At 38.4% G+C, this 27,818-nt stretch overlaps 1 protein-coding gene and 1 long non-coding RNA gene across 3 annotated transcripts in view; one reads left to right on the top strand and one right to left on the bottom strand.

Moving 5' to 3' along the window:
- Positions 1-10,606: 10,606 nt before the first annotated feature.
- On the bottom strand, positions 10,607-15,291 carry LOC306803348. The gene is made up of 2 exons (XR_013774607.1): positions 12,751-15,291; positions 10,607-11,728 (listed from the first exon to the last, which is right to left on the bottom strand). It is a non-coding gene; the product is annotated as an uncharacterized lncRNA (long non-coding RNA).
- Positions 15,292-16,542: 1,251 nt separating this feature from the next.
- The window catches only part of PRKD1 (protein kinase D1), a 114,361-nt gene continuing 103,085 nt past the window's right edge, over positions 16,543-27,818 (top strand). The window contains exon 1 of one of the 2 annotated variants that reach the window (XM_079308691.1): positions 16,543-17,005. In XM_079308691.1, coding sequence (XP_079164817.1) covers positions 16,817-17,005 — 189 coding nt within the window. In that variant the 5' untranslated portion in view covers positions 16,543-16,816. The remainder of the gene's footprint in view (positions 17,006-27,818) is intronic. The other variant, XM_079308690.1, reaches the window with a different exon arrangement.

Genomic DNA, 27,818 nt, shown 5'->3' with positions numbered 1-27,818 from the left:
AATGGTTGTATCTTTTTCCATAACGAAACTTTAGATTTTCTGTTATGTGTCATTGCAAAACTAAGAACCATATGATGACAGTCAAACATTTATAAATTCAGAGATTAAAGCAGTAATGTTGTTGGTTAAACCAAGATAAGCATACACATTAAATGATGACTCTTACTGCAAGATTGAGTTATAAAATCCTGCTTGAAGCAGAGGAGAGCACAGAACAGCTAAATATTCACTTACAGGTTAGGGATCCTTAATTTTCTTTCCATTGTTCAGTGTATGACTCTAGGCCTTGTTTGCACATTGCTACAACTTCAAACTACTCTGAAGCCTGTCTTATTAAGCAAGTGCTTTTTTGCATGTAATTCAGCTTAATAGTGTCATCAATGTCAGTTTTTCTTGACCCAGTTTTGGTTAGTTGGCTTTCTGATATCATCTCTGTTTTACAAACAGATGCTTTGAAATTAAAGTTAAAAGTATTTGGAAATTAGATTCATTGGATTGTCTGATGTTTTTTGGTAGTGGTGGTACATGTTATAAATTGTAATAGTACAAATATGACAAAAAATATTTTATTAATTTCTTTTCAGACATGAATGCAAACCAAGATAATAGCACACCTAGGGAGAATTTCTGAGATGGATGGTTTAAAGGAAAAGACTAATATAACACACAAACTGCCATTAAAATCTTAATCTAAACAGAATTTTCCATGCAGATTTCCCCATAGTGACACCGTATCTTATGTTCTTTCCATTCCATGCCTCATTCCATCTTCTACACAAAAGAGAACAGCACCTACTTTTTAGTAATTCTCTGTAATTGTCCACTGTTTGGTCACACAGCACTGAAAGGAGGAGTACAGCAATGCCAGCAGCATGTTTACTGCCCTTGGTTTCTCATCTCAGACTCACTATGTGAATATTTATTACACTGTTTATTTCCTGCCTTGGACCTCATGTCCCCCAGCCACCTCTCATGAAATTTCAGACAGTTTATCTCTGTACTTAGTAAACTCTTCTGTCCTCTAATCAATATTGACATTCATTACTTTTCCTATTCAACCTTATCTCTGGCTTCTTATGTCCAACTATCTGCCAGACTGTTTCACTTTTTCCTCCACATTCCAAGACAAGCCAAATCATCTGTAGTTCTTATCCCTCCTCCAACCTTCCCAGAAAACAATGCACTGGTATCATGTTTCAACATACCCATTTAATCCAATTTGACTTTATTTTTGTTTCAGTAAGTCATTGCTCATCTTCAACATCCCACAGTTTAGACACCCGTGTCCTTTCTCCTGCCTTTACTGGAGTTTCTTCTAGACTCAGAAGCTCGGAGTCCCTTCAGTTCTAATGCACCAGACTAGAACGAGATGCTTTCCTTATTTCTGAGGCCTGAAAATCACAAAACAAGGCATTACACCATATAATGAAATAAACCAGTAACAAATGATCATGAATACATCAATACCTGTTATGGTCTTCAGTCCAGAGTCCAATATTGACTCTCTAAATGATGAAGCTCATACAAGGAAACCTTGATTTCGTCAGGTACTCTGATTTTGCCTGCTCAGTTCCATAGTGAAGATGGCAAAAGCCCAATCTTGTCAGTAATAAGAGGTGAGAGAGCATATATATAAGCAATGATGGAATCAATAATTATGAAACATCTAGTGAGCATGTACTAAGTGACATTCCCTAAAATTCTGTTACTTTAACAATTTTCCTATTTAAGATATGGGAAGATCTTTTTATGAGTAAAATGCTGCCAAATCTCCTCTTCTGCTTAAAAATATGTGTGTTGCAAAGTTTTTCAAGGAAAAGATCAGGAAAGTTTTTTCCCTCAGCTTCATTCTTGGAAACCATGCAATTAGTTTTGGCTGAATTATGAAATAAAACAAATTCTCATGCAGGTACCAAACATGAAAGACTTCAGTGAAATGAGCAAATTAAAGTTGTTTCACACAGACAACAGAGAAGTAACCTTAGTAAAAAGTAGAAAAACTTGATGACAACCAGGTCTGCATTTAATTTGTGTTTATAGAAAGTACAAGGTAGCCACAACTTACAAAAACATCCCCACTTCTCATACCTTTCCCAGTGTTTCATCTGCACTCTGCCTATTTCCTGCCTTGGCCATTGCACTGAGGTCATAACTTGGATCACAAGAGTTGTTTTGATTTGAGTAGGAAAGTGACTTCTAGTGAAGACAATTATGACTTTAATGAAACCTTATTTATTTATCAAGAGTACAGAAATTTTTCCTTTGTACTTAGGAGTTACAATCTGAGTCTGGGCTGCCATGCCCCAGTTAACAATCAGAACAAAAAGCTGCTTTCAAGCTTGGAATTCTGTAGCATCTTATTTTTTGTGATACATTTTACTGTCCCCTCATACACATAGACATAACATGCAATATAATCACTTAATTTATCCACCTTCAGATAATTTCTTTTTAAACATTGAGATGTTTCCTCTAATTATAAATACATTAAAAAATATAGGTGCCAATTACATATCTACTGCAACTGCTTAAGTTCTCAGATAGTAGCCACTTCTACAAGAATGTGAAACCAATACTAGCTTTTTAAAAGTGGAACTTCTTTAGATAAAAAAAGTGAGTTTTCACATATCATAAAAAAATTCTAGCTAATCAGTTTTTCTTTCAATGGGTTACTGCATATACATATTACATACACACTAGGCAAAATACCAAAACCACACCATTCAAATGTGAAAAGAATTGTTTATTTTTGGACAATAAAGATGCTCAATGATGATGAAAGGACATGATTTTTCATTAGAACTAAGAAGCAGTATTAACCTCAGCCATCTTCCATATTTTTGGTCACTTGACTTCACTTGGGAAAAATAATCTGCCCCTGCCAATGTAGAAAAAAAGGTGAGATATAAAAGAACAAAAGACTTCAGGAAGTAGGCCAAAATAATGTTCACTGCCTAATAATATTGCAAGACTTTGTCAGCCTGATTCAGTCCAGAGCCTTGAATCTATTCCCTGTGAACATATTACTGTTAAAAAAAGAGAGAATGGAGCTTTAACATGGCACTCTGTAGTCAGTTTATTTCACAAGTGTTGAAGGCTAGTTGAGAAAGTGGAAAATTTTTGAAGATCTTGTCACATGCTCTAAATATGTCAAACAGAGCTAGAACTAAAGCTTCGAATACGTATTTGGGGATAACACTGTACAACAATAACTTTTTTTTTACACTCCTCTTGCAGCCTGGTAGCAGTGAACGTACCCTGAATGCTTTTTCCTTTGTTTGATTATCAACTGCAAAGTATTTCTGAGGAATTAATTTCCATCACATTTTTTATTCTTTTTCATATTACCATACAGCAGGACCAAAACACAGAAAACTGCAAAATTCTCCTGTAATGCAAATCTTCAATATGTCACTAGCATATAAAGCAGTAAGCCCCACAGAAGATACACAGTAACATATGACAAAGACAAAAGCGAAAGAGAACAGGAATATCTGAAGCCAAACTAATTTATGCAATATCCTCTGTAAATATACTGCCATGTAAATTTTCAGTAAATACTATGAGATGCTAAAATTCATGAAAATTGAAAAAAACCTCTCCACCTAACAATGAAAAAACACAGAAATCACCTTGTTTTAGTAGTTTCAATAAGCTGCAATGGGATACTGTTTAGTGTTACAAGCAATCTAGGGATTAAAAAACCCCCAAATAACCACAAGTTCTACAAAAACAGATGCAAAAGCCAAACCCTAAGTAACCCACAAATCGTGGTAGTCAGTATTTGAGTCCTTTTACTAAAAAAAATGCACAGTTTTACTACCTTCTTTCCCCTGAAATATTGACTTCAGTCTTTTGTCACCTGCTCTGTCAGCACAGCATAATAAAGGTATTTTTTCCCCTCAAACAAAGCTCTTAAATTGAAATGTTCCAGGCTGCTACACACGTGTGGTGGAAATGGGCCTGGCCTGATCATTTTTCCTCCCTGTTCTGTGACAAATGCAGGAGAGAGTATCACCACCTCTAGAAGCTCTGCCCAGACAGAGCTGTAAGCAGCCCAGGGCTTCTTGTTTACATGTAGATGTCAAAAACAAGTTTCCTGTTCTCTAGAGGTTTAGGCCAAAAATCTAATCACAAACACATGCGTGGAAGTGGTAGCCATCAGTCTTAGGAAATTAGGTCATTGAATTATAAGGAAAAAAGAAGTAGACATTTACTGGAATCTTCAAAATCATTATTTGAAAAACAGCAGCTAGCTTTCTCTGAAACTGAGAGTGTGACCAGACTAACAAGGCCATTTTGAAAACACTAATTTTTTTTAAAAAAAAGCATGAATGAATGCCGGCAGAAATTCCCAAAACAATGATAGCAGAATACAGGACTGGAGAACGTGTTTATTCAATGTGCCTGAATAGACAATGGAGAGAGACAAGAAGTCCCAGAGGCTGAGTTAGTTCATAAAACAGAGAATGTGCCTCTCTCACCACTGACTATATAAGCTAAATCTAAAACCTAAATATTCACTTATAGGAGCCTTTTCTAAGTGCATTGAAGAACATGGTATTTATATGAACTAATGGACAAATGGATCTCTAATTTGATGAATTCAGAAAGTTAAAAGGGAAGGATGTAAAGTTGTTCAGTAGTAGTGTGGACCAGACACAGAATTTTGGATAACTTTTCAATAGCACTGAAACAAAGGCGCACTGAAAGGAAAAATCAGACACAAACCAACTTAGTGTGTGTGGCCTTAGATATCTGGGATCTTATTAATTCAATAGTTTCTGAAGTCACTGTCAAACTTTCCCAAAACAGAGATGCTTTTAAGAGGGAGTAGAGAGAAATAATAATTTTCTTGATATTACAAAGGCTGAAATTTTATACATGAGCAACAAATAGGACAAATATTTTCAATCCTGAAGGGGTTCAATTATCTTTTTCATATTAAAAAAAGGGGCATGTGAAGGGTGTGGTGAGCTGACCCTACCTAGACACCAGATGCCCACCAAAGCTTCTCTATCACTTCCCTCCTCAGCTGCACAGAAAAGAGAGAATATAAGGGAAGGCTTGTGGGTCAAGATAAGGACAGTCAGAGACAGTTACTATCCGAGGCAAAACAGATTTGACTTGGGGAAATCAACACTTAGTTTGGCCACATCCACCTGTTTCAGAGTGGGATCCTCCATGACCAACAGGTGGATTTCTACTCACTGAGGATCCCATGGGGTGCAGAGGCACAGCCTCACTCACCATGGTCCTCACCATGGGCTGCAGGGGAGTCTCTGTTTTGGCACTTGGGGCACCTTCTCCCTCTCCTTCACTCATCTAGGTGTCTGCAGTGTTGTTCCTCTCACATATTCTCACTCCTCTCTTCTGACTTCCATTGGTTCTGTGCAGGTTTTTCTCCCCCTTATTAACTATATTTTAACAGAGGTGCTTCCACCATCACTGCTGGGCTCAGCCTTGGCCAGCTGTGGGTCTCTCCTGGAGCTGCCATCCTTCCTCTACGAGCTCCCCACAGCAGCAATGCCTGTAGACCCCTCACTACCAAAACCTTGCCACACAAACCCCATACAAAGGCATGAGCTTACAATCACCACAGATGATTCTGGCCATGCATTTATTCTTTGAGAATAGAAAGCCTATTCTCCTTAATCATCACATCACCATGGATTTTGTGAAACACACATTGGCATAACTGTCTCCTCAGTACTGAGTAGCACTCCTCTAACTTAGGGAAGTGATTATGTTAAAAAGGCTTGGAGCAAATGAAAGAGAAAATAATTATCTTAATTTTGAATGAATTGCTTGCAAACTAAAGTCAAGGAAACTATTTCTCTTCTTATATTGAAGAGCAGGTAATTGTCTGTAGGTCATAGTACTCTGACATAAACCTGGAATCTGCAGGTTTTGCACATAAACTAACCTATTAATTTTGTCTTCACCTCACTGTAACTAATTGAATTTTCAAATTTTCCAGGATAACTATATCCAGCTGCCATTACATTAAGGCAATTCTTGCTGTGAGCCATGCTAACAAATTTTCCTATGTCTGTTATAGAGTCTCAAGTGTCACAGATGGAATGTGACAGTTGAATATTTCTATTACAATGATTTTTCAGCTCACACGTTTCAATGCTGGTTTTTTAATTATGCTTCAGACCTGGTGCAGATCACAATTTGTATCTTCTCTTTTGGTCAGGGGGTAGACAAGAAAAATCAAATATATCTCTACTCTTTTAGTTAAGAACTGCATGTAAGAATATGAGTGAGCATTGCCAAACAGATGATTGATATGCCTTCATTATAATTTCTTATTTCTAACCACCATTTCCCTCAAGGCAGAACAATACCAGTATTATGGAGATTTCTGATGCAAAGAAACACAAGTACTAACCTTTGATCAGGAAATATGGTGGTTTTTAATTTTATTGTGTATCTCTGCAGTTTAATTCACTGCAAGTAAAGTGCTGAATTTATAGAACAAACTGCCAGACAAATGCTACCCTGAGTAGGCTGTTCTTTGCAATATTTATATTTGAATTAGAAAGGTTAACTGCATCCAGAAATAATGCTTAAAACTTTTGAAGTCTTTAGTATCAAAATTGTACAATGTACATGAACACCAGAATCTCATATGAGAAGTATCATGTTGGTATAAAACCTAGAGTTTTCAAGTGCAGAATATTTACAAGATCTCAAAGAAGTATGAAATTACTTTTTTTCCTCTGCAGATTTTGTCTGTGGAAATATCTTTAAGCAGACCACAGAAAGTCCAATCTATTCTTTAGCCAAGAGCACCTAATGGCTTTTTTCAAACTACTTTTTAAACATCTGTTTATCATGAACAGACATTAAAATTTGCTATCTATTCTTGCTTAAGTGTGATACCCAAGATAAACCCAAACTGAAGTTTTATTTCGTTCACATGACTGTGATTGTTGAAGATTATTGATTGTCTGTGAATATTTTTGTCATTAAAAATACGTAGTTCTGTGGAAAAAAGAATAGAATAAATATGCATATCAATGAAAAATTATTTAAAGTTTAAAATAAATTTAAGAAATACTTTTGAAATGCCTGTCTAATATTTATGTAGAGCTCTCAATTTAGTGAGACTTAAAAAGAAAATATAATTCTACAGATCCAGCTAAAACTTTGAAACTACATTTTCAAAATGGTAATAAAACCCTGTCTCTCTTCTGCAAATAACAATCTGTTGGATAATGTTCATGAACATCACGTGATTCCTATCCCTCCAAACATTTATTATTGTATCCCTGAAAGGAATAAGGGAAGTGTTCTCAGACCTTTACAATGAAACACTTCTGTGACAACAGCTGAACTTTATCCCAGGCAGAATAAACTTTTGACGAAGAGTTCTGGCGGAAATGTTGAACATCTATCTTCATGAACAGTATACAGAATAAATAATCCAAGTGATATTATTACAAGAAGCACTTTGTGAGTGTTAACTAGAGAATTCAGAGCTTAATCCAGTTTCTTACCATATATTCAACATAAAGATTTAATTTAATCTAGTGTTATAGATGAAAATTTAAATATGCCAGACTCAGGAAGTATAAAATTGAGGTTCTCACAGCCATTGGCATTGAGTCCCTTTGCAGAGGCAATGAATTTTATTAGATCAATGCTGTAAGGATATGCTGCTGGCTACAATGCAGTTAAGTGACAGGTGCTGTGAAAAACATAACGTTCAACCCAGCTTCCCCACACTTTTCATATCCTCTTGAATTAACATAAATATTTGTAATGAATATAATATATGGCATTCCACACTGAATTATTTTGGCTTTTGGAAAAACAGATAATTTTTCATTGGAAAGTACCTCTGTAATCGACCAACTACTGACTCAATTTAACGAGGTGCTATATACTAAATGTACTTCAAATCTTCTTATTAATAGCTGATATTTTCAGTTCCTGGTTTGCATGGGTTGCCTATTGCAAAATGCCTAAAAAGGTAATGTATTCTAAACTTTAATTGAAACCCATGAGGAGGGGGGATTTGGGTTGATTGAAATCAGGAAATTTTTTTTTCTGATAATTTGCTTCTCTCTTTTTCCTTCAAGGTCCCTAGAATTTCCAGGACAGCTTGGTACCTGTATGCTTTATATTTGCTTACTTTGAGATACCATGTTGCTGGTTGAGGATTCACATAATTTATGAAACATAAATGAATGTATTTAAGTGTTGTGGTGAATACAGAGATGAAAAACAGCTGCAAGGGTCTACAGTGCACAAAGATCAATTACCCTTATATTAAAGATGTGAGTCACTGAAAAAATATAATTAACTATTTCCTACCCATATCACCTGAGATTAAGTCAAAGTAATAGAGACCAGCTGTTTCATGATCCCCTGACCCCAAATGTCATTGCTGCAATTAATATGGACCAGCCAAACAGGACCACCTAGAATCCTGATGAACCAAGCTTTAGACAAATGCCTGATCTTTGCTACATCTGTGAGGACTCACATCTCAGATTCTTGAAGAAGGAAGACACAGAATCATCTAAAACTATTATTGCATCAAATTCCTTAAATCAGATTTCTTGTAAAACACCAACTTGTAACACATATATGCAGACATTTATAAAGAGCTGTCTTCAGTGCTGTGCACTCAAGGCTGAATAAAATGCAGCAGCTGAAGTTTTGCCCAAACATACACACGTGCATGCACAGTCTCCTCCTCAGAGGAGAACATCTTTCTTTCTAGGCAGGAGGCAGGTAGAGGGGGGCAAGTGGTTATTGAGTTAATTTGATGCTGGTCATACCTAAATTCAATTCCCTGCTCTATTACAGAACAATGGGGTCCAAAATTTATGAGAAATTTTATCAGCTGTAAAGCTCAGAGAACTGGTATGAGATTCAACTTTAAATAAATTAGTTTGCATCTCTGTAGCTGGCTAACTGCAAAAGTACAGCTCTTACATGTATACTATGTCTTAATCAAGAGTGCATACCTTTGTTTTCACAAAGTATCACAAATTAAAAATATGCCTTGTTCCATAGCACCCAATATGGAAATAATAGTCTTGCTCTGCTTTGCAAAGATGCTGTAAAAATATGCTTCAGAAGCAGTGAGATACTTCAGAATATCACTTCATACTTCAGTGATATATTTCAGAAACATGGCATAGGTGAACATACAGAACTCATGTTTGGAAGGTATCCACATACAGATTTGTCCACTTTCTTTGTGAAACTCAATGAGGAAAAATGAAAAAATATGACTTATTTCTAGGTTTGATTTCCACATGCAGTTTTTAAAAAATATATTATTTTCCAAAAAAAATCCTTTACTCTGGATAATATAAACCATGATCAAGATCAAAATTATGTATTTTTTTTATAATTCTTCTGTTTGTCTACTTTTACTTCTAATTTCACATTGCTACATTCTTTTGTATCCCCAAAAAACATTATTCTAAGACTTAAAACATTGTTTTAAGACTCTCTTCACATGCTTCATCGTGTCAAGATCCACTAAATTTAAGCATAATCAAACACAGTTAGAAATCTGTTTGAAATGCCTTTCTGCTCTATCTTATGATTTCCTTATTTATTTAACCCAGGGTGATAATGCTGCAGTATTGTGTAGAGCTTCATGTTGAGATATTTGTCTAGTATAACAAGGAAAAAATACACTTTTTTCTCCCTGTGATTAAGCCTAAACTATGATTTAAATGAAAGGGCCTTTTCATACTTGAGAAAGCTCACCAACTAAGTCTTTTTATTGTTTAGTTACTTTCTTTATGTTGGAGTAAGATATGAGAACAGAGGTTTTGTTTTCTGCATGTATTTAGTTTCGTGAAGTTATCCTAAATAAACATGTGATGCAATTGGTGTAAGACTGAACTTTCATTACTTACAAGACTTGTATGGAACAACTTTTAGCATTTATGCAGTATGTAGTGTGTTTACAAGTCTTTTATTAGTTGATGATTAAAATGAAATGAAATGTTTCTTAATTTGAACCCTAAATTGAAAAGCTACAATAAGGTAAAGTTAACACTGCAAGGTAATGACTGTAAATTAAAGAAAAATATAGTTTTAGTCATCATAAAACAGAGTCTGCTCAACTATTAGGGTCAAATTTTTAAATCTAAACATTTTAAAGTAAGAAATTATGATGTACAACTGCAGTACTCCTTGCAATTTTTTTTTTCCTGTGAATATTCTCTCTTTCCATTTTTACCTTCCTCTCTTCTGCAGTTCCCTTGTGATTCCCTGCATCATTCCATTCCTTCATCTTCTCTCCTCTGGTGTAAAATACTAGGTTCCCCCATAATGTTATTCTTAGCTCTGGCTTTTCAGTCTCATGCAGTGAAGCCAGAGCAGCAGCAGCAACCAACATCAATAAATATTAAAAGATCAATGATAATTTAGGTAAGAAATCCATTGATTCTCTGTTCCTATACACAGTCTCTCAACTCATTAGATCACCAGAAGTGAGGAAACTTGCACTTGAGAACACAGGAGCAGTAGTTATCTATTCTCTTATATCTTTGTCTCAACAATCCCACCTGTTCTACCTGGACCTGTGTGTGGTCCTATTATTCATGCAACAATTATTATATAATTTAGGTTAACCACAATTTAATTTATTCAAATTATATTGGACAAAAACATTGCTGTTATAAATATTAAAATATAAAAATATCAAACCAAATAAAAGTACATTAAAACTACTCATAGACTACCCAACCTGACAAGCTCAGTTAGCATCTTTTAAAGTATTAGAGCAGAAAGCAATCATTATCAGATATATTTAGCAGCTAGATAAATTTCTAGCTAAATTTTAAAACTGCTTGTAAACCTGTGTTCTTTCTTTGCTGTCAGGCATTGCTTATCTCACAAAAAAGACTGCTATCTTTACTTTCTCTTGGCCACTCTGCTTGTTCTCCAGTTTGGCTCCATAAGCTTTGGACACAGCTGTTAATGGATAGTTAATAGACTCCTTCCAGGCTGCGTCCACTCACAGAAAAACTATGACGATGACATCTATTCCTACAGGTCAAAATCATGCATCAATTTCAGCACATATATCTGATTCTGCAGTGGCAGTATTTTCATTCCTAGGACCTGATTAAGATCTCTTTTGAACTGATGAAGAACTTCAATGTCAATACAAGAAGACCTGGACAGTAGCCACAAAAATATTAGTGTTGAGTAACAGTTTAATACCCTCCTGATGTGTAAAAGAACAAAGTTTGTAAATTGGTTATGTTTATATGTACAAATTAGAGAATAGTACTTAAAGAAATTTGCTACAATAATAAAAAATAACTAAAATATTGCATAATTGTTTTCAATAGCATACATATTTTACTAATGGGATTATCAATCTAGTTTCAAGAAAATTACCAAAATGCAGCAAACCCACTAGCTGCTTATTGAAAATTATGCCCAGCTAAAAAGTGAAAATCATGCAACCATTTCTGAAGAGGAAATACATATTATATACTATTAGAAAGTATATAGCTCTTGGACCCAGAGATTTCAGGTCACTGTAGAATTGTAAAATGGTAGAATTCAGGACTGTTTAGTGAAATGTAAAATATTTCACTAAACATGTGAATTAACTTGTGCTGTGTCTTCCTTTAAGCACAATGACTACTTCACTTCAGTGTCCCCAGAAAGGGAAGGGTGCCTCAGCAGTTTCAAGCAGCAATGACCATCTTGTTCCAGGCATACTGTGCTCCTAAGAACCAGACAGCCAGTGAGGACAATTTGTACAAATATGCACAAACAATGCCAAGATGTTCATTCTTATCTGAATGCATCAGTATTCTATTATCAAGCTATAACAAACATCCTCAGTTCACACTTTGGGATAAACAGAGCCTGCCCTATGCCAGAAGTTTTCAAGTATCATGAGGTCAGTTTGGAGTACAGAGAATAAAGAAAACCAAAGAAACTTTTTCCCTCTCAAAGCAGCATACTTCTTGCTCAAAAAAAACCAGAATATGCAGATACTTGACATAAAAATGCTTTATCCTGCAATATTTCAGATTCGGTTTTAATGTTGTCTACCTTTTATGTCTATGATCACTTTGGTTCAGACTGGCAAATCCATTTGCTGACCATGGAAGCCTGCCACTGAGCAAAGTTTAACTTCAATTTCCAAGACACAAAAAGAGAAAAAAATCAGAACGTTTTGTGAGCCATTTATAAAAAATACTACATTGAGTTGCACCACATCTTTAAACTCAAATTTTAAATTATTAAGCTCAGTGTTTTTAAATGTTTTGTCCCAATATCTAGGAAAAAGTCATGTCCCAATATCTAGGAAAAAGTCATGGAAGTTAACACTACTTTCCTTTTAGAAATGATGAAGCATTTTCAACAATTGGAAGCATTCTTTTTTAAAAAACCAACAGAACCAAAACAACAAAGAAATCATTTGGGAGACTTACTGTATTCACAATAACCATTTAGATCTTGAAATATTATCATTTTCTCATGGACATAAGCAGCTTATTGGGAAATCCCTGAGCAGTTGTACAGCTAACATCTGCTTCTCCTCTCCAAATAAATACCCAGGAGCTTATCTGTGAAGCTATGCTGTCACTATTTCAGATATCACTCCATTTTACTTACCAGTTCAGCCCTAACATGATACCATCCCAGATTCAGTGACATTTGCATTTCCAAACCTAGTATCCTTTTACTTTGCATCACAGACTACACATAGCTTCAAAAATTTTATTCCATTGTGTTTACCAGTTAGTTTCTCTTTTTTCCTTGGTTAATTAGTTTTCAGTGCTTTGCTTTTGTTCCAGGAGAGAAATTACAAGTGCATGCAGTCTACTTTAAACATAATTTCAGCATCTGAAAACAGCAGAAAAAAAAATGTTTACACTTATGCAGACCTGTTTTTAATATAGCACATTTTGCTGCTTACTAATAATGCAAATAACACAGCCTGTATTCAACTGTAGAAACAGGATATGTTCACTTAATAGCAACAGATTTGGCTTATTCAATGTTAAAATCCAAGTCTACATAAAGAATATGTAAACTACCTCTAGACATGAGAGCTACACCTCATAAAATTTGAAGTTTAGCTCTAGCACAGAGGTGAATGAGTAGATTGGGAATGTGTAAGCTGTGGGAAACTGAAAAATTTTAGGGTCAGAATGCAAAAATGGGTATTGGCCTGATTCAGCAACAAAGTGTTTTTGCCTACAAAAAACCACTTTGTTGCACGCTGAAGAGATAAATTTTCAAGTATGAAAAATTGTTATCTTCAGAAGAGGTGTGGAAAGTAAACTCTTCCACAGGCTTCTGCTCTATGTTGAACTGCTTATGGAGTCCAGCAGAAGTGCACATGTGAAAGTGACCTAAGGCACAAAAGGATTTTTGTCAAATCACTATCTTCCTAGACAGATATGATGCTTTCCTTCTGAGAAAATATTTCATACAAGGGAGAAAGAAAAATTACTATCTTTACATCCTTGAATTCATGTGGTCTGTCTTTTCTGGATCCCATTAGGAACATAACAAACAGCTACAGGCAGATATCTTCCTCTCTGACCTTGGGATACCAAAGAAGTTACCATATACTGAGCTCCAAAAGCTTGTGAGTAAACACTCAGTCGAAACTTGCAAATATCAGAAAAGTTTCCTTGTCACTTTCAGTGCTTATTTACTCTAATGACTCCTTGTTTTCACAGTGAAAATTTGAACTTTATTTTCAGTTACGCTTTCTATCCAGTTTCCAGTGACTACTTCTTTTTATTAGTTTTTTTTTTTTCTATTATTTTCTCCTTGCTAAGATACACTATACTACATGTTGCCAAGCAATGTATTTTTCAAAATACTGATCACAGAATGAGATAAGATATTCCATTATCTGCCTCCCAAAACCAGCAGTAAACATCTCACTGTAACCACCTGTGTTCTACTTTCTTCATAAACATACAGGAGCTAAATTTTAGGTCAACAACTTTAACCTAGAAACTACCACCACGTAGGTCAAACAAACTGACTTACAGAATATTCTCCATTGCTTAGGCATATTTTGCATTAATCTTTGCTGGCTGTTCTACTTTTTTTTTTTTTTTTTTTTAATTAAAACCTATGTGCCATAAAATTGCCTCCATTGAAAAGACTGAAGATAAATAACTTTTCAAAAAAGGACCAGTTACATCATGGATAGAGAAAAGCAGAAAAGAATAAAAACTTTATGAAAAGGATATTACTCACTCCCGATGAACAGAACAGAAAACCATCTATGCAATGCAGAAAGTTGAAAAAGAGAAGATCACAGGTTCAGAAACACATTGGAGGGTCACCTATATAGTGCATGAGAAAATACAAAGATCACTATTCACCCTTCATAGTCTGGCAATGTAGAGCAATTAGAAGTAACATTACAGTAAATGTACCTTCAGGGCAGCCTGGAAATGCTTTCATAATGTGATGTTATAGTACCATCCTCTGCTGACTGCCCTGCTCCTGTACATAGCCAGATACATAAAGCCATTTGTGGCAAATTCATTTTTCTCCTGCAAACTCGAGGTGGCAGCTCATGTACTGCTAAATTGATCTGTACAGGTGCAGTAAAATCTAACCTTCCAGAGATTTTTCCACCCGTGCATGTACAGATTAGCAACCAGGCATGCACTCTCTATGAGGTCAGATACTGCTGTGAGTGATTTTTTCCCTTTCCTGGCATCAGTACAACAATTCCCTGATCTGGAAGAATCATGAAATACATGACATTTCAGTAAGTACAACAGGCCAGGCTGTACCCAGGATCATATCATGTGGTTCCACGGAATCCTTTTATAAATGGCATTTGTATGACTGGCTGACACAGCACCAAAGAAGTCCTGCCCTCATCTATTTTGATTACAAAGGTGAATTCAACACAGCTGACCCATGAAACAACTCAGTAACCTGCAACTTTTAAAAAATACTGTAATGTTTCTTTCTGGAAAAAAAAAAGTTGTATCTGTACAGAGGATGTGGAGCTACAGGTAAGTCGTGACATGAGCTCTATCACCTAATTTCACACAGATGAGAAAACCAAGGGCAGGTAGTTCTCAATATTGTTACTGCTACCTCTGCTCTGGTTATCTGAGGAATTGCAAAAGAGCTGTGTCACGGATGAGTGGTTTGGGTTGTTCAAAGAATCACCACCAAACACATCAGCAAAAGTAGGTTTGATATGAATTTATAAAAGCACTACTTTAAGTCTGATGGCAAGGTTTGCTATATTACTTACTGTAGGGATGAAATGTACAAAAGGAAATTGATTTAGAATTGAGCTTATGCAGAAGAAACAAAAGTGTAAGGGATTGCTTTGGGTATTCTTTCCTATCCTTTAAGAGCTGTTGACTGTCTGAATTGAAAATTCTAACCAGCCATACCTAAGCTCTCATTGGGAGTTTAGGAAGTGGGGGGGCCCACTCTGAACCTCAGATTCAACAATGAAGCAGGGCTGCAGGATCTTCTAGTGTGTATCTCCCACGTTGACTCCTGTATAGAAAAGCTGGCTAGGCCATGGGGTCATGGGAAGCTTGCAGTACTTCCCAGGCTGGAAACAAGCGTACAACAGTAAAATGAGTCCTGCAAAGACAGGATCAAAATAAAACAATTTTTTGCTGTAGATGCAAATTTTGGTCAAAAAAAGCAATTTGAAAAAAAAAAAAAAATAAAGTTGTAAGTCAGATTAACAATGGAATTTTTGAACATACATGTAGTATTTTCGAGCACAGTACCTACAGCAGCTCAAACAAACCTATAGGCACCACATATATCTAGTTTAAGAGTCTTTCCGTTGGTATTTAAAACATTTACAGCTCACATTTCCACTGTCTTTGCACATCTTCAAGAGGAGTTTTTTTACACTAAATGTTGCCCTGCATGGATACTGCTTGTGCAAACGGGTGGGGCTCGCACCGATCCCAAGAGCTGGGAAGACTAACTCATCCTGGTTTTGAGTGGCAGGGTGCTCCTACTTAACACAGACTACTGCACCTGAAACTGGAAGCTGGTTTAGAGAAGAGGTAGGTGCAACCTGTCCCTTGCTTCTTCCCAAAACCAGCGAGGACTGCTGGAAGCGGCGGCACGATGCTGAGAGAGCCGGAGAGGCCAGGCAGGAGAGCCGGAGTCAGAGGGCAGCTCCCGCTTTCCTGGCACTGCTTCCCGTCCTCGGGGGCAGCTGCCGCCCTGCCGGGAGAGGCCACCGCGCTACCTGCAGCGAGGGAAACCGCCCACTGTCCTGGGCTCTCCACCTGCCTCCAGCGGGGACCACAGGGGGAAAGGAGGCTCTCAGCCCCACTGGCACCGCAGCCCACCGGCTGGGCCAGGTGGGGAGACCAGCGCCGGCTTAGCCAAGCTCCGCCGCAGGAACCAGCCGACGCCGCTGCGCCCGCTCCGGCCCGGGCTGCCCCAGGACGCGGCCGCCGTGTGGCGGCGGAGCGGCGCGGCTCGGCCCGGCCCGGCCCAGCGGGGAGCGGGCCCGTCCCGGCCGAGGGCGCGGCCCGTCCCGCCCCCGCGCCGCGCACGGCGCCAACAGCCCGAGCGGCGGCACCACCTCGGCGGCGCTGGGCTGGGCTCCCCCCGCGCGTCTTTCTCGCCGCCTTTTCCTGTCTGCATCCTCCCCGGTCCTCCCCCCCATCCCCCTCGCCATTTTCACCCGGGAGGAGCTCGGCGGGACTTTCCTGAAACTTCGCGGGGAAACTCTCCCGGCGCCTCCGGGGCTGCCGCAAACTTTTCGCGGCGGCGCCCGACTCTGCCTCTCCGTCCCTGACTCCTCGGCTCCGGCGCGAAGTTTCCGATGAGCGCCCCTCCGCTGATCCGGCCGCCCAGCCCGCTGCCGCCGCCGGGGGCTGCTGCCGGCGGCGGCGTCGCCTTCCACCTCCAGATCGGGCTGAGCCGGGAGCCGGTGCTGCTGCTGCAGGACTCCTCGGGGGACTTCAGCCTCGCCCACGTCCGGGAAATGGCTTGCTCCATCGTGGACCAGAAGGTAATAAGGCCCCGAAGCGAGCCCCCTCCCGCCACCCCGGACCCGCTGCCCCCGGGCGCTGTTGTTGGCTGTGAACTTTCCTTTCCCGACGGCTCTTCTCCAGGGATAAACGATCCCAACTTCCCTGCCGCCGGCCCTGCTTCCTTCCTTCCCCCCGGCGCCCCGCTTGTCTCTCTGCCGTGCCCCCCCACGACCCCGCTGCGGAGGAGGTTCTGTGCGGGATGCTCGCCTGGGAGCTTGACTTTTATTTTGCTGGCAGGGGATGTAAGTGGCCGTGCGTACTAAGAGCCGTTATTAAAAACAAACTCCGGCCGGATCTATCCGCTGCTTTTTAATGCTGCGGAAGGGGGGGCGCGGGGGGCAGAAAGCTGTCAGCTGTGATGGCAGCGCGGCGCCCCGGGGCAGTTCGCGCTGTCCCGGCCTCTGCTGGGAAAGGAAAGTTTCCACTAAAAAAAAAAAAAAAAAAAAGGCAAACAGTAACAAGGAAAAGCCAGCCCCGACAGCCCAGGATTCAAAGCGGCGCGCTGCGCTTCGCACGCCTTTCCTTGTGCCGGCAGAGCCGCCGGCCGGGCTGGGGCCCCGCGGTGCCGGCCGGAGCCGCCGTGGGACGGGAGCCGCGCCGGGCGCGGGGGAGGCGCTGGGGCCAGCCCCGAGAGCTGGCAGTGGCCGCGGCTCGGGGGAGCTGAGCCGGCCCGGGCGGGGGTCCCCGGGCGGAGGGGGAGCCCCGCTGCCCGCGGGGGCGGCGCTCACCGCGGCCGCTCCGCGGCGGCACCGGCGCCAGGGACGGGCCACCTGCGCTGGAACCCGCGCCCTACGCGGAAATCCACCCGGCTCTGCCTCCGCCGCCGCTGCCTTTGCCTTTCCTGATCGCTCTGTTCCAACAGCCGTGCTGTATAATAAAGTTTTGCTTTATCCATATTCCTTGTGTGAAAGGCCCGGGGAAACATCATAGTGTTTGCGAAGGAGAAAAAAGCCATCCTGAATATTTAGGATAATTATAATGGGAAAAACATTGTCTTCCTCTTTCCCTTGTTTTTAGTGATGTAAAGTAATTTCAGGCAGGGATTTTTGTTTGGTTGGGTTTTTTTTTTTGTTATTGTTGTTTTTGAGTTGATAGCTTTCCCTTACATCAACCTGAACTTCACTGAGTAGTGGAACTTATTTTTTGTTGAAGGGCAACTAATTGAAGATGAACTAATTGTTGAAGTGTTTTCAAAAAAGTGTAAAATATGCATCCTTATTTCAAAATGTTGCATTCTTTGTAGTTTAAGAAATGGCTATCTGCTTTTTAAAATTAAATTTTGGAGAAAGATGTACCCTTTCACATTACTGTACTTGGTTTTAAAGCTAGGCCAACACTTGTCACTTGGTCACATATATGTCTGAAACAGCTTAAATGCTTTCTGTGTTTCACCATTCAGAAGTTATTGTGCTAGCAGTAATGGAAAAGCTAAGATTGCTGTATTTGTTGTTTCTATTTACTCTTCTTGAGTAGTTTATTAATTAATGGGCTTACCGTAAGCTTGATTTTAAACCTCATTTCCTAACAATGTACCATTGTGTAAAGAAAATAAGTGTGTTGGCCTGTGCTCAAACAGTCAAATTTGAGTGAGTACTGACATAAAAATCTTGAACACTAGTTTGTTGCAGTTTCTTAATTGCATAGAAGAAAGCATCATGTAGCTGATTCTCTGCAGGGCACACTTGAATGAGGAACTTTCTTCTAGTCAGTTTCTCAGAGTTGAAATATCTGCTTTCCTAAGGCTGTCCAGAGGGAAGTGGCTTAAAGAAAGGGAAAACTGGAAGAAAGATAGGCTTTGTTTTGTTTGTTTTTCTTTTCTTTTTCTTGTTGAATGGTGGCCTCTATCACCTCCACCCTGCAGAGCAGTTTGTATATTATTTAGTCCTTAGAGTCTCCATTTTCAGCTTAAGGCTGCAACTGTGTCTATATACATGATTTTACTAGCATGCATTGTTTCACTAAACCTGATGGGATTGTTTGCATATTCAAAGGTACTTGGCTTACTGGCAGAGACTTAAAAAAAAAAAAAAAAAAAAAAGCGATATCTCAAACTGTTACAAGGTAACTATTTGTGTGTTGTATGTTCGTGATTTTATCTTTTCCTGAAATGATTTGCAATGGTGTCTACTCTTGATTTTATTACAAAGACGTATTTGCTTATCACAGTCAAGCAGGAGGCTACACTGTGAAGGATTTTATATTAAGATTTCATGCTATTTTTGAAGCTTCTCTGGGTGTGTAGATCAGTGGTCAACCAGGTAACAGTTTCCTTCCAAACTTCCTATTTGCCCTGGACTGTTGAAGCAGTATATAAGGATGAGAAATTGTGGTTTGTCATCTTAGTGGTTGTCATCTTAGACTGCTAAAATCAACACTATGTCTGTGGTGTGCTGTTAAATATTTAAGCAGTCCTCTTGCACACAGCTTTATTTTTAGGATTGTGCTGACTTTTCTTCAGTATCAGAGGCAGATGATCTGTTTATAGGGAGCCTGTTCAGTGGTAATGTGGGCATACCTGATTTGAGATGATTATGACCCTTACTCTGCACAGATTTATACACCCACTTAATTTGCTCCTGCTCAAAATTTATGTTAAGTTGAAATAAACTTCTCAAAGTGTGTGGAGTGGAGCATATGTAGGCCTGTATTAGGATACTAATGCAGTGTCTCTATCTATCTATCTATCTATAGATATATATGTGTGCATATTTGTATACATTCCCTATTTCTATATCTTTATATGGTGGTTTTGCATATAGATAATATACATGTGGGTTCACGTATATAAAATGTAATACTATGTATGATTTAGAAGTTTATATTTCCTTATATACATGTATTTGCATTTGCTTACATTAGAGTACTTTAACTTTTGCACTTCAGGTGCTGTTTAGGTTTTTAATTTTGGTGGAGAGTATAATTATATTGATGATCTAAGGTAAATAATGTGAATGATGAGCAAAGTGTGTGTTTTTTTCTCGATTTTCCACGAGAGGCATTCTTTCAGAAATTTGATCCTGGGATAACTGTAAAGACGCTTCCTTTATGACTCTGAAGACGAAATGGTGCAGACAATTTTCTAGCATAAATGCAAACACATTTAAATCTGTTATGAACTGTTCTGACAACAACAAAACTTGATTCGAGTTTGTGTGTTTAGTTTGTCTTGCTTAGAACCAGTGACATGAAAACCTTGAGACTTGAATCAATGTGGGGTTATTTTTTCTTCAGATAAAACGGATCTTTAGCATTTAAATTGTGATATAGTTGACAGGAAATCAGGATCAACTTCAAAATATGTGCCAGTGTTTGACTTCTAGGCTGACTCCCCCATAAGAACAGTGTGAAAATATTGTAAAATATGATTTTTGTTTTCTGGAGACAAATAGTGTGAATTATTGTCCTTTTTGAGTTAGCTCTATGTGATAAAACCACTTCTCCAAGACAAAAGTGTAATCCAAAGTGCACTTTAATTATATGGAATTTCCATGTTGCCAAAGACTTTTTATATTAAAAAGACAAAATAATCTTTATAAAACTTTTTAATGCAATTTCATGCAAGTTTAACTTAAAGGGGATATTATTATTTGTATTTTGTGTTTATTGAAATTCCTTGTCATTGTTATAGCTCACCTATGATGAATTGGGGTACTGTAGTGGCATGGCCAAGTTTTGGAAACTTTGAGTTCTCAAGTAAATACATAAGGCAGTGTTGTTTGACTTGAGAATTTTATAAATGTTTTATAAAATTGCTCTGAGGTCAGCAATTAAGATCATATGCTGTCTAGGCCTTCAGCACTTAAAGACTTAGAAGTTGTGAGGAATACAAAAATCACAAATACGAGGGAAAAATTTGATCAGAAACCGAGGAAATAAGATTTGAGCTGTATAGGCTGTGTAGTTCAGACTGATTTATAAAAGTAGTGTTGTAGATGATTCAGTGGTTTGAATAATTGTGAAATTTTACAGTAGGAAAAAATAGTAATAAAGGGAGAGGCCATTTTGGGAAAGGGAAAGGACAATAAGAAAAGTTCTTGGTTCAAGTAGCATACTGCAACTGGAATACTGTGCCCAGATTCATCTTGATGTAAGGTTATCTGGTGTTATATTAGGAAAATTGCTACAAATCAAATCAAGAGATGTTTTAAGAGTATTCCTGAGAATTGAACCAAGCACATTCAGGAACAGGTATGCATCCACTTTTTCTTCTAGTTGTCATTATAAGGAAAAATCTAACTTAAATAAATAAAAAAAGGATTCAGTTTTGTTTTCTCAGGCTGGAATCTTGTGGTATGAGCAAAGAAAGGAGTAAAATACATTTTCACATCAACCTTTGAAAAAACTAATGTTCTTCTGTAATTCTATTAAACAGTCATGGAAAACGTGGGGTTTGTTTGTTAGTGGGTGGTTTTTTTTGTTTGGGTGGGTTTTTTGTTTGTTTTTCCCCTCCAAATCTACACATTCTTCTAAAATAAACAAGAGCCTGATGGTAATGAATTCAATGCCTTTAGAGTTGGATAGGGACTCAGTGTACATGAGGTACTATAGAGATTTTTAGCTTCAGGATAAACAGAGAAACTGACAGGTTTTTAGCATGCTGACCCAGAGTCATATATCTTCAAACATAAAAACGCAACTATTTCATGTATTCACAACACTGTTGTCTGTAGCCACAGTCTTCATATGTTCTGGGAAATTATTACAGATGTGGTGTTTGTTTCTGGTAGTTGAGTTCTCATGGTGTCGTTTACTGGGGTACATTGGTAACAAAGAGTTATTTTTTTTTTTTTCCATGAAGTGAGTTTTTCTTAGCACTGGAATGCTTTCCTCTGCCTGTGTTGTGGAAGTACCAAGTTGTTAAATTGAATTTGAGAAATGCAAGATGCCTTGTTATTATGTGCATAAACATTTTCTAAATTCAGGAGACTTCTGATGTATACAGTTTAATCTTTTATTGACTTTGCATTTATTGTTCCCCACTCTGGAAACTGTAAGTCGCTGTATGTAACATTAGTTTGTAGCTTAGTTACTTTTGGACCATATCTGGGAAGACACTCGAACTTCAGTGAAAGGGAGTCAGTCTGAATTAGTTTAAAGAAACTGGGGTTTTTAAGAAATGTTAACTCTATGCATCCAGATAAGGAAAATAAGTCTGATACCACAAACCTGTGTAGAGCATTTGAGAATTTTCTAGCTAATGATTAAAGACTATTGAATGCATTGTCATAGAATAAAAAAGAAGATGGAGCTCTAGATAGAGGACAGACTTGTAACCAAAGCAATTCCCATCTTAATTTTTAAAGGAATTACCGAAGGAATGTGTTGTTCTTGTGTTATTTCCACTAATGCTTTCCCCAGGAAATATGTAATTTCCATAATGATTTAAAGAAAGTAGAAGATGAATAGGCATATGAAATGCTTCTCTCAGTGCTGATGAGATTCAGCTCTGTTGCCAGAGAAAGGATGGAATTTATTGAATGAAGTTGCAACACTTCTCAGACAGAGGTGCCATGTGGAAATAGTATGGCATGTGCTCAGTGAATTTGAAATACCCAAGGTCTGACTGTCCCGTAGAAGACTTACTGAGTGTAAACCACATGATGACCTGAGAATGCACAGCAAGCCCAGTGTGTCCTGGAAGTGTGCTGGGTTTATGAGATCTCTGCTGTGGGTTGTGTGAAACAGCCTGGCATGTGCCAAATCTCTGTGATTTCTGGAAATCTCTCACAAACATCTGAAACTAACTTGTTCTTCTTACCTAGGTTTCCTTTTGCCTCCTCTGTGTTGGGAGAAATCTGCTGGTATGGTTACCATATGGTTATACTGTGGTTAATTGCAAGTAAACAAACATGTTTAGGGAAGTCTGCATGTTGTTATTTTTGGTTTCTTATTTTTACTGTATTTTGTATATGAAACTATTTCAGTTAAAAACTTCTGCCAAATGTGTGTTTGCTATTTTTTTAGTGATTATGCTAGCAATTAATTTAAGGACATCTATGGAATTTTTAAGATAAAAAATGTAGAATTAAAAATTATTATAGGGACAGCTCTTGGTTTTAGTGTACTCAGTGAATATCTCAAGCAACCTGTGATAAGCACAGGTTGTATTGGTTGTATATGTATGTATTGTATGCATTGTTTGTAATTTTTTTAAAATTACAGTTGTTTAGGTCATGTCTGGCTTCTTGACATCATACCTGTTTATGTTGATGTTATGTAATATGGTTGCAGTTACATAGTTGCAATCAAGTATATAATTAAAATGTCTCTTTCAAGTGTTTATCCAATGTGTAGGTGAACTGCCCTCTAAAATACTTGATTAATCTTCCCTGTAGAACAGTGTGGCTGTTTATACAGTACATCTTTAAGTATATCTTTAGTCAGTGCTAGCAGTTGACTTGAAAATGTCTCTTGCTGCTTGGAGGAGGACTTCCCTTTCTTCTGGAGCTACTAAATGCCTTTTGCATACTGTCAATTTGTCATTTGTAAAGTCTTCCAGTAAAGTGCATTCTGGTAAAATGATTAATGGTTGGAAGGCACCTTAATGATCACAGAATCACAGAATGGGTAAGGGTGCTCAGAGTTGGCTTCTGGGCTGCAGGTGTACATTGGCAGCTCATGTTGAGCTTTTTGGTCCACAAATATCCTGAAGCCTTTCTCTCCAGGGCTGGTCTTGATCCCTTCTCCTCTCAGGCTGTATTTGTGCTGGGACAGGTGCAGGATCTTGCCCTTGGCCTCGTTGACCTTCCTGAGGTTTGCACAAGCCCCCATCTAAAGGCTGTCAGGGACTCTCTGGATGGCATCCCTTCCCTCCAGCTTGTCAACTGCACCACACAGCTTAGTGTCAGCAGCAGCTTGCTGAGGGTGCTCTCAGTCCCACTGTCCATGTCGCCAACAAAGATGCTGAAAATGCTCATCTCAGTACCACCCTCTAAGGAACATCCACTCCTCACTGCTTTCTGTTGGATACTGCGCTGGTCACTGCAACTCTCCATCCTGCCAAATTTTGTCTACTGAGAGGTCTGTCCATTAAATCCACATCTCTCCACCTTGCAGAAGGGAATGTAATGCAGGACAGTGTCAACTACTTTGCACAAGTCCATGGTTATAATGTCCCCTGCTCTCCCCATCCACTGCTGCTGTAACCCCATTGTAGAAGGTCACCAGATTTCTCAGGTATGATTTGCCTTTAGTGTCACCAATTATTTTCCATGTGCCTTAGCATAGTGTCCAAGAGGAACTGCTCCATGATTTTGCCAGGCACTGAGGTGAGGTTGTTTCATTTTGCTATATCAGACTCAACTTTTGCAAGATCGACTGTAGAGGTTCTGCTAAAAAGGCTACCTAAATTTTGTTATGGTGTCTCACTTGCTACACAAGATCCTGCTTAGCTCTGACATCCTCTTTGTTTGTTTACATTTTCCTGGCTTGTGGTTTTGGTATGAACGTCCAGAATTTTGCAGACTAAAACAGATTTCAACATTTTTCTTCTTCATACACTTTTAGTACTGCTAAATGAGCTCTTGCTTTTTTGAGACACTTCTTTCTTTCTAAATATTTCTATCCAGGAAATAGTCTAAAATGATGGCAGACTTGTTTTCACTCAAAAACCATGTTTATGATTAAAACAAATTGTGCATATCAGCTTTTGATCTTCTAAAGTATAAAATATTGACATATGCAATTCAAGTCAACTACTTAATGAAGCAAATTTTTGCTTTCTAAATACTCTTCTATTTTTATCTGCTGAAAGACCTGTAATGTTGGAAGTGTAGTGTATCATGCTATGTTGAGATAGTACTGTGGATATACTACAGTGATTTATACATAGACATAAAGTTAGGCATAAATTCCAGTGTATATCTCTCTTGTCTACTTTCTCTTCCTCCACCTATTTGTGGCTTCCTTTTTCTTGTTCCTTTTATGTGTTTTCATCTTCAGCTGAGGAAGGCTCAGAAATAAGCTTTCACTTCTCCAGCTATACAGTGTATATATTCCTGTTGTGATTGTATCAGTATTGTGTGTGTCCCTTCTGCAGTGAGAACCACATCAGTGTTATGATGTTGAAGATAAAGCGTAGGTAATTATTTCAATAAAAATAATCTTTTTATTTTTTTTTAATTTAGAAACATCAATGTACATAATCTAATCTGGTTCTTGGCTGTTTCCTAAGAGAAGAAAAGAGATGTTTAGAGACTTTTATTACTGGTGGCCATAAAATGGTCCTCCCAATGTGCAGGGCAAGGTGTATACACCTTTAGGCACAAGGTGTGTACTAAGATCTACTAAGAGAAGTTGCAAGCCATGACCACAGTTGCCAGCTCTTGTTCAGATGCAGATCTTTTAAAATGCATATGTCCTGTGTAGTCTGAAAGCATGTTCTATTTCTTCTTTCTTCAAATTATTTTTTAAAAAGTCAACCTTGAGAAATAATTTTTTCCCAAGTGTTAGAAATAGTTTTTGTCAACAGCTTGTCAGATGAAAAGCACAGGCAAGACACAGCTGGGTCTGAGAGACACATTCTGGCTATGAGGTAATTTGCCTGAAAGATGCTTGTCCTTAAAAGTGCCAACTTTACCTATTGCCTGATCTTTCTTCCTGAGAAATCCCTTTACATAAAAATAGAAATTACTAATATATATGGGCCATAGTGGTCAAGCGTATCCTGCTCTCCCTCTTGGCAGCACTGTAGGTTGTTATGTAATTTATGGGTGCTAGGCTAGGGATTGTATTCAGACTGAAACTTTTCTGTAAGCGCCATAGAAGCTTGAGCCACAAAGGGTTAAACTTCTTAAATTGTGTTATTGATCCGTGGTGTGAGGGTCTGTGCCATGAAGTAAACCTCAGAGAAGGAGATGGCAGTAAGAGTTGATGTTTTCAGTTGAGCTGTAGTAATTTTCCTGTTTTGCTCTGGAGTTCAGCCCCCTTCTGTATCAGCTTTTAAGGGCTGGGTTACAGGTTTGCTGTCTGTTTATGTGACAGGACTCCAGATGTGTTGACCATGCTGCCTAATGTTGTAAGTGCTGCTCTTACCTCTCTGAGGATTACATGTTGCCACCCAAAGTCATCTACATACAGGTAAATGTGAAAATGGCATACCAGAATAATAATAACACACACACTGTAGATATCTGAAAGGTTGAATTCATGCCTTTGTTCTCCTATTTTTATTATACTTACCTCTAAATAAAAGGCATGCAGCAAAATATGTAGAATATGAGTAGGAGTCTTTTCAATTCCAATCCCACACAGTTTTCACTGCATTTTTTCCTAAAGAGTTGGCTGTCCTACAGTTAAAAAAAAAATAAGTTGAGTGAAAATTGAAACAATCTGGTCAAAGTCTGTGTGTTCTTGTGTAGGGATGGAGGGAATTAAGGTAGGGGAAAAGATCTCTTGATTTTAGGCTATATGGTTTCCTGATTTCTGGAGGAAAATTAAACATTGCTGTCTGTATGTTATCCTTCTCATGTAACAACAGTATGTCTGCAGACCATTTTGTCCCAAGGTAAATTGTCATAGCAGCAAGAGTTCAGGTAACTGTAACAGATTGTGAGGCAGAAAATGCAGTAAAATCAAAGAGTTTGGAAAATAAAAATAATTGTCCTCTACATCTAGAAATCTCTCTCTAGTATATATTTAATCTATGTCTGTGATTATGTATCATGCCATGTAGGCTTGACCCAGAGATTGACATGTTTTTCAGACCTTACAAAGAAATATCAGTGTCCTGACCTCCAATTCTGAAATCAGCTTAAATGGTCATTCAATGTAAACCTCCTCTTTCTTTCATTTGATTTATTTTATTTACTTTTAGCAACTCTCACAAAACTGTGGGTGGGTTCTGAGATGTGTTCTGGTGCTGTATAGAATTGGTTCTTGATGTGAACTCAAAAGAAGAGTTTACAAAGCTGTTGGAGCTAAACTCTTCCAGCTGTGACAGAGGCTGAAACTAAGAACTGAGAGCTATCGTTTGAAAGAGATTCAGACTGGATAGATAAAAAATTTTTTGGTAGGAGAGTAGTGCAGTATTGCAACAGGTACCCAGAGAGATGGTGGAGACTTCATCCTTTGTTCTTGGACTTGGGTAAACAAAACATTGTGTCAATGATAGTTCAGCTATAAGAGAGAAGCCAGACTGGATAACTTTCAGAGGTTCTGATGTTTCTGTAATTCTCAGAGTATGCAGTGAATCTTTGGTTCTACTTGTCCATTTGTGACATTAATGCCTAATAAATGTTAGGTGGCCTGTAGTAGAATAGAATCTTATTATATATTGCTATATTTTTGTGTACGGGAAGAAGTCCCTTCCTTCAGTACTTTGCAGTCAAGGTGTTTTGGACAGCTGGTGATTACACCTCATCTTAAACTGCATTGAATGATATCTCAGCATATAAACCCAGCAGTTTATTTGCTGTATATTTGAAAAAAAACTCCTATGAGAAGTCCATCTTAGGGGGTGGGAAAAGCACACACACACAGTAATTCCTTAGGGAAAATTGTTAATGAAAACCACACCAACTCTTTCCATATGAAATAAAGCCCTCGAATCTTACAGATTAGGCATAAAAAAATAGAGGAATGGCCTGCTGAGTTATCCATTGTTATGGAATGGTGATGGGTTGGTCTGTGCCGAGATTAAAGGAAGGAGTGATACAATGAACTAGCACACCCATATGCTGCAAAATTTGTTTCGAATGGAACAATGTCCAATTTTTCAAGGAAGGAAGATGATACAGTGCTTGAGAAGTGAACTGATGAGTACACGTGTATCTGTCTTTGCAGGGAGGATGG

The sequence above is a fragment of the Erithacus rubecula genome, assembly GCF_903797595.1.
Source record: "Erithacus rubecula genome assembly, chromosome: 6".
NCBI classification, from domain to species: Eukaryota; Metazoa; Chordata; class Aves; order Passeriformes; family Muscicapidae; genus Erithacus; species Erithacus rubecula.
The sequence above is the reverse complement of the archived record's forward strand: the minus strand, read 5'-3'. Positions and strand labels throughout refer to the sequence as shown.